Below are 10,618 nucleotides of genomic sequence, written 5' to 3'. Positions count from 1 at the left end.
GGATTTAAGCTACAACTCTGCCTGGGCTATTTGCATTTTAAAAAAGCACAGAAGTTTACTGATTATTCTGTCCTTCCACAAATTACAAAACAGGCACAGGAGTGTGGATGATGTCAATGACAAAATTTAGAACAACTCCTTTTCCCTATCTAATAGTCCTTTATCAACAAACTCATTACTGATAAAAGGAACAGAGGAATAGGATGTTTATTCTTGCCTTAGACCATAAGGAGTAGATCGCTTAGAAGTTAGGTACACTATACATGGAGGTGTGTGTGTGTGTGTGTATGTACGGCATACCTCGGAGATATTGCAGGCTCCGTTCTAGATGACAGCAATAAAGAGAATATTGCAATAAATACTCAAATGAAATTTTTGGTTTTACTTGCATATAAAGGTTATGTTTACATTATACTGTAGTCTATTAACTGTGCAATAGTATTATGTCTAAAAAACAATGTACATACCTTAATTAAAATAGCTTTATGGCTGAAAAATGCTAACTATCATCTGAGCTTTCAGCAAGTCAATCACTGATTACAGATCACCATAACAAATATAACAATAATACAAGAGTTTGAAATCTTGCAAGAATTCCCAAAATGTAACAGAAAGTAAGCAAATGCTGTTGGAAAAATGGAACCAAAAGACTTGCTGATGCAGGATTGCCAAAAACCTTCAATTCGTAAAAAAACATGATATATATGAAGCGTGATAAAATGAGGTACGCCTGTATACACACACATACATACAATGTGGTGTATACATTATATATATATATGTTTTCTAGGCATATATAGCTAGATACATACCAGTCACCATTCCTTTTCTAAAAATTCAGAGTTAATTAGATCAGTAGTTTATATATGCAGATTAAGAGAAAATAAAGGAGATACTTTGGATAAATCTATTTCTCCAAATTTTAAAAGGTAAAGTTTCAAGCTTTTTTTTCAGTAAGATTAACAAAAATAGTGGAAAACAATTAATTGAAAGATCACAAACTACACTTGGGGACTACATGTAAGATCAGTTACAAAAAGCCCTGGTAAATTACACTTTACCCTGCTCTTAAACAATGTGGGGCACTTTACACCCAGTCTGTTATATTCCTGCGATGCCTAATTCTCTCAATGTGATATCCATGCCCTTATCCTTCCCTGACTTAAAAACCAATCCACATGACAGTTTCATTTGTGGGCCTCTCCTGGAAGGGCTACCATACATATAGCTGTACAGGTTGTTCAGTGAAGAGGGTGAGGGAGAAGTAAGGTCTGAAATTTAGTCCTCACTCCATTTGGTAGATTAAAAGATGATGAAAATTCCTTTTTACTCCTGTTATTGAGAAATGGAGTCTATGTCCCTTTATCTTAAATCTTGGCAGACTCTGTAGCTGTCTGAGCAGTAGAATACAGTGGAAATGATTCTGTACCAGTTTACTGGCCTAAACATGAAGAGACCGGGAGCTGTAACATCCTCATGTTTGGAATATTTGCTCTTGGAACCCAACTACCATGCTATGAGGAAGACCAACGTGGAGAGGAACTGAAAGCCCCAGGCAAAAGCCCCAGCTGAACTCCCAACCAATAGCCAGTACCAACTTGCCAGCCTGGTACATGTACCTGAGTCAGTATGCTGCAGCTGACCCTGTATGGAAAAGACATGAGCCAGCCCTACCAAGTTGTTTCTGATCCCAAATTCTGGAACAAAATAAATGACTTTTTTTATTAAAAAATTTAAAAATCCTTCCCCAATACCTACCACACAATATCCAACTCTTTACCATGCCATTTACAGTTCTTAACAATCTAGCTCTGCCTAGCTTTCCAACTTCTCTCCCACTATTCCTTATAAAACTCTCTCTCGCTAGCTAGATTTGGTGATTTCTCGAACACACTTTGAGTAATGCATACATTATGCCCTCTACCTGAGCTACTCTCTTCTCCTGCCTCTGCCCACCCTCCCAGAGCATGAGCCGCCTGCTCTCCATGTCTCCTAACCACTCCACTCCACTCTGAAAGTCTGTGGGTGCTTCTGGTGTCTAACTCTCAGCTGGCACTTATTTATAGTTTCGTTCTATTAATCAGTTTTTCTTGATATTCTTTATTCAATAACATGTAATTTAGTGCTACTCCAAATTTGACTCACAAACTACTATAGTCCTTTCAAAAATAGAAACTGACAGTATTTATTTAGAAACTTTTATCATAATTTGGCAATAATTTTATGTATGTGGAATCTGATTATAAAATAATTGGCTTTGTTTTTTCTTTTTAAATGTCATTTTCCCACTAATTTGTTAAAAAAGACAACAACAAAAACTTCACCACTTCCTTTTTTAGAGATGTTTTAGGTTCACAGCACAATTAAGCAGCAAGTATACAGAGTTCCTGTACTCCCTCACTACTCCAGCTTTCTCCACTACAAACATCCTATACCAGGGTGGTACATTTGCTATAATTCATGAATTTCCACTGACATATCCTATCACCCAAAGTCTATAGTTTACAGTAGGGTTCATTCTTGGTGTTATATTCTCTATGGGTTTGACTAGCAATTAATTTTTGTTCTTATTGTACAAGAGAATCAGTTGTGGCTGATTAAAAATTTTTAAAAAACCTTGGTCCTTTATTACCAGCAATACGAGATGCACCATTTTCGTTGATACCTACTTGAGGCAATAAACCATAGCACAAAAAGTTTCTAAAACGTGGTACTATCAACATTTTGGATGGGATAACTGTTTGTTGTGGCAGCTATCCTATGAACTGTAAGATGTTTAGCAGCAGTTCTGGTTTCTAGTCGCCAGAATCCTCCCTTCCCCGAGGTGTGACAAGCAAAACTGTCCCCAGACATTATTAAATGTCTCCTGGTGTGAAGGCACCTCAGATGAAGAACCACTGCCAAGAGCAAGTCAGGGATAAGGGTAAACCGCCTGGTTCCAAATCCTGGCTCTTCCATTTAACTAGCTGTATAACCTCAGGCAAGTAAATTTGTTCAATTTCCCCACTGGTAAAATGGGTTAAAGTTAAAAGCACCAAAAATAAAGGCTTTTGTGAAGCTAAAATTTTGTACAGAGTACGTAAGTGCCTAGAACAATACTTGGAACATAGTAATAATTCAATAAATAAAAGTCATAATTTTCTTTTCCTTTTTTTTTTAAAGATTTTATTTATTTATTCGACAGAGATAGAGACAGCCAGCGAGAAAGGGAACACACGCAGGGGGAGAGGGAGAGGAAGAAGCAGGCTCACAGCAGAGGAGCCTGATGTGGGGCTCGATCCCATAACGCCGGGATCACGCCCTGAGCCGAAGGCAGACGCTTAACCGCTGTGCCACCCAGGCGCCCCAAAAGTCATAATTTTCTATCACTACTGGGCCAGTTGTAAAGGAACTAGAATAGAAATTTTAATGTTAATGTAAAAGGAAAAGAAATTTGCCCTGCTTTAGATCCACAGAAAACCACAGCCCAGTGACAGTGGGTAGAGACAGATATGAACAATTACTCTATAAAACTGTATACCCTGTGACACAAGTTATAAAAGACAAATGAGTGAATGACTATCTCGAATTGATGTGTATGCCTGTGTATGTGGGGGAGGGGGAGGATGATATACGGTATTCAGAAAAAAAAAAGTAACATGGGAATTACATTTTGAAATATTTAGCCAGAAGGACCAGGAATGACATATTTGAGAGAAAGCAGCAAAAGCCTGATGGCAGAACAGATGAAAAGAAACTGATCTGTTCTGGCACAGGGAAAATTCAGCGAGACTTGAACGTGTATGGGAGTAATGGACAGAAACAAGACTGGAACGGTAGTTTGGGGCCAGGCTATATACTACAGTAAAGAATTTACTCCTTACTCTGTAGGAAACAGGGAGGCATCCTAAGTTGTCTTATTTTTCTTACCGGTTTGCTGAAATTCGTGGAAACCAAGTTTCTCAACCTAGACCTCAAGGTAAGCACACAGGGCAAGCACCAAGTCTGGCAAAACACGACGCAATGTTTACCTCCTGGCAAATGCCTCGGAATAGCGACGCAGCCGAACGCAGTTACGTCAATGCCCAAAGACACTAATCTCTAAAGCAGCGCTTCGCCCCATTACGGGCTGCGGGAGATTAAGGAAAAAGAACGAGGCTGAAGATGAATTGGGGAAAGGAGCAAAGAACCGAGGAACCAGGTAGGGCTTCACTACCTCCTCGCGAATCAAATACTTCAATCCTTGGCCCCGAAGGGCAGATATGGAAAACCCACTGGAAAATCACCTCACGTTCCTGAGATACAAGCCGCGGAGTCTGCCACAATCGCCTTGGTCACAAAACTCATGCCGCAAGCTGAACCCACCAGCGGTTTAAAAGCTTTCACTACTCACAGAAGACGCCTCTTCAGTGTCCAGGGAGCCACTGCCAGAGCAATTCGCGCCCAAACCTTTGAAAGCAGAGGAGTCCCGGAAGTGGGCGGGTAGAAACCGGAAACACCTGTAGGGAGAGGCGGGCATCTTGGTACCGCCGTTACGTCATCAGAAGCGCGCCCACGGCAGCGCGATGTCGTTGGCTGCAAGGAGGGCGGTGTCGGCCTACGCCCCCTGCCTCCTGCAGCTGGCTTTTGCGCAAGCTCAGTGAGGGACTAGGCTGTGAACCTCCGTCTTGCAGGGCCTGGGGCTCCGAGGTCCGGCCGCCCTCTCTCACAGCCGAGGTCCGAGACAGGCCGGCCAGTGAGTAGTAAGACTGTGCATCTCGGGATACGTCAGCCTTTCAACTCTCTCCATTCTTCTGGCTCCTCTCTCCCCACTTACCCCTGTCCTCTGAGCCTGTCCTTTTTCTCTTCCCAACTTCCTTATTTACGTCCCCACTGTGACGGCATCCTGCTCTCCTCTACCATGTCCTTGGGTTTAGATTCTCGACAGACCTCTCCCTTTCAGCATGGTGTGTAGGGATTAGGAGGTACTGCTGAAGAAGGTGCTTGTTCGTCCCAGAGGCCATGTCGCCATCTTCCCTCGCCACCCCAACACCCCGAGGTTCCGCTAGACAGAGGGCGCTTGCAAGATTACACAGGAGTGCTCTGGCTCCACTGCTGCCTCCGCTCTTGGCTGCACTGCTGCCTACGCTCTTGGCTGCGGCTCTTGTTACTGTGAGATATTTTTGTAAGAGGTGGCAGGACTGAAGGTGACTTTCTGTATACAGGTGAAAGTAAGGGTGACAAGTGAAATATTGACATAAAGCTGTTAATTACTAACTTGTTCTGTTTTATCTTGAAAGAGAGCAAGATGTTGTCATCTCTAACCCAAATTGGCTGAATATTGGAGGTGGCTAACCTTTCCGGCATTATTAATGTGAAACCACATTACTTGAAGAGTTATTTGATTCAGAACTGTAGGTATTTTACCCATATTTTGGGGGCTATGCGGGTGGGCTTCATCATTACTCTTTAACACATTCTAATCGTCAGTAACTTATATTTGTTTTGCATTTTGCTTCTTTGGATGCTTGAAGCATATTCATAGATCTGAGAAATTCAGAAGTTTGCCATGTGATTTTCCGGAATTCATCTAATAGAGGGCTCTTTCCAGGTTTGGGGAACCGGTATTTTATGTATATGAGTGTGTTTTGTCCTGTGTACAAATCTAGCCTCAGGCAGTTTTCGAGTTACCTTTTATATCATTACTACTGTGATGGTTCAGTCATAAATTAATTATTTTCTCACCTACTTTTTAAGCTAGTACATGTAGTTTAGGCTTGCAAGAAGATGGATGGCAAGGGCCCTATGGATATGATAGAATAAAAATCACAGTAGCTTTAAAAGAATAATGGGAATTGTTTTGTTGTGTTTCTGTTTAGAGTTTGTTCTATGTACTTTTTACCCAGTTGAACATTTTGCATTTACAATATTTTATCCTGATTCTTTCACTGAATAATTTTTTGAGCCTATCTCCTTTTTAAAGAAACTATGCATAACGTTTTAAATTTGACTTATGCATAATATATTTACAGATAAGTGCACATATCACAATTGCACAGTTTGACAAGTTTCCACAAACTGAGTACATCTTCATAATAAGCATTTGGATCAAGACCATCACCCCAAAGCTCCTCTCCTTTTCTGTACCAGCCACCATAAGTAACCACTCTTCTGACTTCTGACGTTAAAGATTAGTTTTTTTTTTTAAGATTTTATTTATTTATTTGACAGAGAGAGACAGCTAGTGAGAGAGGGAACACAAGCAGGGAGAGTGGGAGAGGAAGAAGCAGGCTCCTAGCGGAGGAGCCTGATGTGGGGCTCGATCCCAGAATGCTGGGATCACGCCCTGAGCCAAAGGCAGACGCTTAATGACTGAGCTACCCAGGCGCCCCTAAAGATTAGTTTTGTCTATTTCCTAAATATATTTTAATAGCTCCGTGAAATTCTATCACTTGTATATACTGTTCACTTGTTCCTACATTGTTAGACATTGAAGATGTTTCTAAATTTTCTTTATTACAAGTAGAACTTAGGAAACATGTATTTTTATGTAGTAACTTTCCCAGGAGTGTTGTTCCTCAGTGGAGTGACATGATCCGTTCTGACACTTTTTGTTTGTACTACCAGTTTGCTTTCCAAAGTAGTAAAGGCAGTTAGTATTCCCACCAGTAGTTTATGACTTTTGTTTCACAATCCCCTAACAAATGTTGGGTATTCTTATTTTTCTTTAAGCTTCATTAAAGTGGTAAGTAAGAGATGGTATGGAAAATACAATTTTAAGCTCACTTTACTTGTTGCTTTATATATTAGATGGCATGATGAATATATAATAAAATTTTGCATCTCAAAATCTTTTAAAGTACTAGGCTCTATATGTTGAGGCTTTATGACTCTGATGTATATTTAGTAATTCAGATGAAGAGTGGAATTTTAAGCTTCATTTCCTTTATTTCTCTGGATCTTAGTTTCTACATATGTAAAATGATGAAATCAGACTGCACTAGTTATTGGAAATACGCACCTCTAATGTTGGATCAGTTTATAAATTAGCAGAGAAATATATATATATACATATGTATATTTATATAAAATTTTATATGCATGTATTTGTATAAATATAAACTACATCTTAAATATATTTTATATAAACATAAAAAACAGTGTTCTAATATATTGTAGTGTGGGAGATGACATATGTGTAAACAGAGAAACTGTGCTGTGGTATGGATTACTGAAGAGCTCATTTAGCCCAGCTTGTGAGTTCAGGGAGAGGCTGTGAGTATATTGTTTAAAGGCAAGGACTCTCAAACCTAGTGCTGCCTATGGTTTAAATGCTTGCTCTTCTGTGCCTTAGTTTCCTCAACTGTAAAGTGGGGATAATATTAATACTTGTCTTGGTGGTGGTGTGCGGATTAAAATTGCTACTCTGTGTAAAGTCCTTACAGCAGTGCCTGGCACATAGAAAGCCCTGTGTATTGGAGATGATGCCTTAGCTACATTAGCCAAAGAAGAACATTCTAAGTAGATGAGCAAGAGCAAGTCACAGAACTTTGATATATGCAGGGAGCTGTAGGTTATCTAGTATTTCTTGACCAAAATGTGTGGAGGACAAAAGCAGTGATGAGTCTGAGAGATACAAAGATCAGGTCATAGAGGCCTTGAATACCTATTTGTCTTGTTCACCACTTTTTTCTCCAGCACCTAACACAATGCCTGTCATAAAATAGGTGTAAAAATATTTTCAATGACAAAATTACGAGGCTGTATTTTATCCTCTACATAATGCTGAACCTTTGAAAAATCTTAAGTGAAGTGTGACGTGATCATATTTGCATTGGCGTCAGTGTGTAGCATGGATTAGAGGACCTAAGACTGATCAGTAAAACTAGCTAAAAAGTATTGAGGAAGAAGACTCGAACAGTGATAGCGGTTGTGGAGAAGAGGGGCCGAAGTTATAAAATATCAGGTATAGGAACCAGAAGAGGAGAAGAGATGAAATAATACTAAAATACTGCTTTTGTTCCCTTTTCACCAATAGTTCCCATTTTGCCTTTTGTAAATACATATATACTCTGCTTCTTTTTCTAGGCCAGTTCTAGTTCCTTTTGAGTGTTTTTCATGCTCCATCATGTTGAGGGCTAAGACTCAGCTTCTTTTGCTCTCACCACACCACCTGAAGCAGCTCAAAGAGTCACCAGGATCCAGGCTTATATGGCGGCGACTTCTGCATCAGCGACAACCCCTTCACCCAGAATGGGCTGCCCTGGCTAAAAAGCAGTTGAAAGGCAAAAACCCAGAAGACTTAATATGGCACACTCCAGAAGGGATCTCCATAAAGCCTTTATATTCTAGCAGGGATACCAAGGACTTCCCTGAAGAACTTCCAGGAATGAAGCCATTCACACGTGGACCATATCCCACCATGTACACCTTTAGGCCCTGGACCATCCGCCAGTATGCTGGTTTTAGTACTGTGGAAGAAAGCAATAAGTTCTATAAAGACAATATTAAGGGTGAGATTTTATTTCAACACATAATATTTAGAATCAAACATACATTTCCTGTTCTTGACTTCTTTTGAAGGGAGGCTGGTTAATCTCTGTAAAGATGTACTTTATAATTTTGTAGTCAAGACTATACTCTGAAAAAGAATGTTTTTTCAACTTCAGTGGTCAAAAGGATGGGTGAGCCACATTAAGTGCTAAATTCTTGAATGCCAACAATTAACATGTAGGTTATGGGGCATCTGGGTGGTGCAGTCAGTTGAGCATCAGACTCTTGGTTTTGTCTCAGTTCGTGATCTCAGGGTCTTGAGATCAAGCCCTGTGTCAGTCTCTGCACTCAGTGTAGAGTCTGCTTAAAAAAGACTCTCTCTCTCTCTCTCCCTCTGCGCCTCCCCCACTCAAATAAATAAATTCTAAAAAAACACATGCATATTATGTAAAAGGAATTAGGTGAAGTTGTGTGATAAAAACAGACCTTGGCTTTTTCTTTGAGAAGCTTTTAATTAACATTGTCAGGATAGGAATTGAAGGGAAAAATGGTTTAAAAGATGCCCAAATAAACTAATAAAAAAATGATAATGTACAAATATATTTAGTGCAGTCTGGCATTTACGTCTTTGAAAATTATATTAAGCACTATTTCTTCTGTCTGGTTTGTAGTAAAATCATATTGTTTGAATGCTAAATTTGAGGATTTGTAAATTTATATTGCACATCGAGTATTGATCTTATATTTAGACTGTTTTAGTTTTTTGCCTGCCAGTTTCCCAGAATATTTGAATAGCAGGACATCTTGTTATGACCATATTAAATATAAAAACAAAAATAAGTAAGCATGCAGATATTAAGTTATGTAAACTATTTGTAAATAGCAAATCTTTACATGAATCTTAAAAAATAGTTCTACCTGAAATTGTTAAGGTAAGGGCAAAATAGGTGAAGGCGATTAAGAGGTACAAACTTTCAGTTATTAAAAAAAATGCTAAGATAAAAAAGAGTCCTCAGACATGAGATAAGTCAGATGTTTTATTCTTTCTGTTCTGCAACTCACTTTGTACATTTTACCACATGGGAAACAGCTTAGGAAATGAAGTATCTTTATTTAATTTTTTTGACATGTGTGAGCATAAAAATGTCTTATAAAAGTATGCAATGGTGAGATGAATCAACACCTTTAGTAGTGTTAATGTATCAGTTTACTTTGATGCCAGACTCCTTAATCCTAATTGTTTTTCTTTATGTATTTAGCTGGTCAGCAGGGATTATCAGTTGCCTTTGATCTGGCAACACATCGTGGATATGATTCAGACAACCCTCGAGTTCGTGGTGATGTTGGAATGGCCGGAGTTGCTATTGACACCGTGGAAGATACCAAAATTCTTTTTGATGGAATTCCTTTAGAAAAAATGTCAGTTTCCATGACCATGAACGGAGCAGTTATTCCAGTTCTTGCAACTTTTATAGTAACTGGAGAAGAACAAGGTGTACCTAAAGAGAAACTTACTGGTACAATCCAGAATGATATACTAAAGGAGTTTATGGTCAGAAATACTTACATTTTTCCTCCAGAACCATCCATGAGAATTATTGCTGACATCTTCCAATATACAGCACAGGTATTTTCTGCTTTACTTCTTTGGATGTAAGAATTGTTGTAAAATATCATAACCTAATTTGAATTTGATAAGTGAGTCTGAATAATAGTTTTAGTATAAAGTCAGAGTATGGGTTTTATGTGTATGTGTGTTGTTAGTTTGTATTTTTTTGCTTTTAATGTACTTATTTTATACTCTGTTGTTATCTATAAGAATCTGGGCACTAGACATTTACTGTATTTTCTTTATTAAAATTTTTATCTTCTGATAGTTGTTAGAATCAAGGAGGGCTCATAATTTACACTTTTTTCTTTCTTTCCAGAGTTCATATTAAGTTTTGAAGTATACACTGGTGTCAGATATTTGGGGATCAAAATATCAGCTTAATAAGATATCACTTGTATCTGCATCTGCAGTGAGGTCCCTGGTATTTCACCCCTGAATTAGGTTCATCTTCCTCATCAGAGTGGTGGGAGAAGAAGGATCTTATAGTGTTCCTATGTTAGTAGCACAGAGAAACATAAAACTTCATCTTCCTCTGAGTAATTAATATGTATTCTC

At 38.8% G+C, this 10,618-nt stretch overlaps 2 protein-coding genes across 9 annotated transcripts in view; one reads left to right on the top strand and one right to left on the bottom strand.

The window, feature by feature from the left end:
- The window catches only part of CENPQ (centromere protein Q), a 23,175-nt gene extending 18,656 nt beyond the window's left edge, over positions 1-4,519 (bottom strand). For 2 of the 5 annotated variants that reach the window (XM_034647951.1, XM_034647947.1), the window contains exon 1: positions 4,266-4,401. The gene's annotated coding sequence lies outside the window, so the exon portion shown is untranslated. Of the gene's footprint in view, positions 1-4,265 lie in introns of all 5 variants that reach the window. The other 3 variants (XM_034647948.1, XM_034647949.1, XM_034647950.1) reach the window with 3 other exon arrangements.
- A 47-nt stretch (positions 4,520-4,566) lies between these two features.
- Positions 4,567-10,618, top strand: part of MMUT (methylmalonyl-CoA mutase) — a 40,543-nt gene continuing 34,491 nt past the window's right edge. Inside the window, exons 1-5 of one of the 4 annotated variants that reach the window (XM_019795503.2) lie at positions 4,567-4,714; positions 5,259-5,372; positions 5,493-5,569; positions 8,047-8,471; positions 9,711-10,078. In XM_019795503.2, the coding sequence (XP_019651062.1) occupies positions 8,087-8,471; positions 9,711-10,078 (753 nt within the window). In that variant the 5' untranslated portion in view covers positions 4,567-4,714; positions 5,259-5,372; positions 5,493-5,569; positions 8,047-8,086. Of the gene's footprint in view, positions 4,722-5,258; positions 5,373-5,492; positions 5,570-8,046; positions 8,472-9,710; positions 10,079-10,618 lie in introns of all 4 variants that reach the window. The other 3 variants (XM_011220002.3, XM_019795502.2, XM_011220001.3) reach the window with 3 other exon arrangements.

This window comes from Ailuropoda melanoleuca, chromosome 19 (genome assembly GCF_002007445.2).
Source record: "Ailuropoda melanoleuca isolate Jingjing chromosome 19, ASM200744v2, whole genome shotgun sequence".
Classification (NCBI taxonomy): domain Eukaryota; kingdom Metazoa; phylum Chordata; class Mammalia; order Carnivora; family Ursidae; genus Ailuropoda; species Ailuropoda melanoleuca.
The sequence above is the reverse complement of the archived record's forward strand: the minus strand, read 5'-3'. Positions and strand labels throughout refer to the sequence as shown.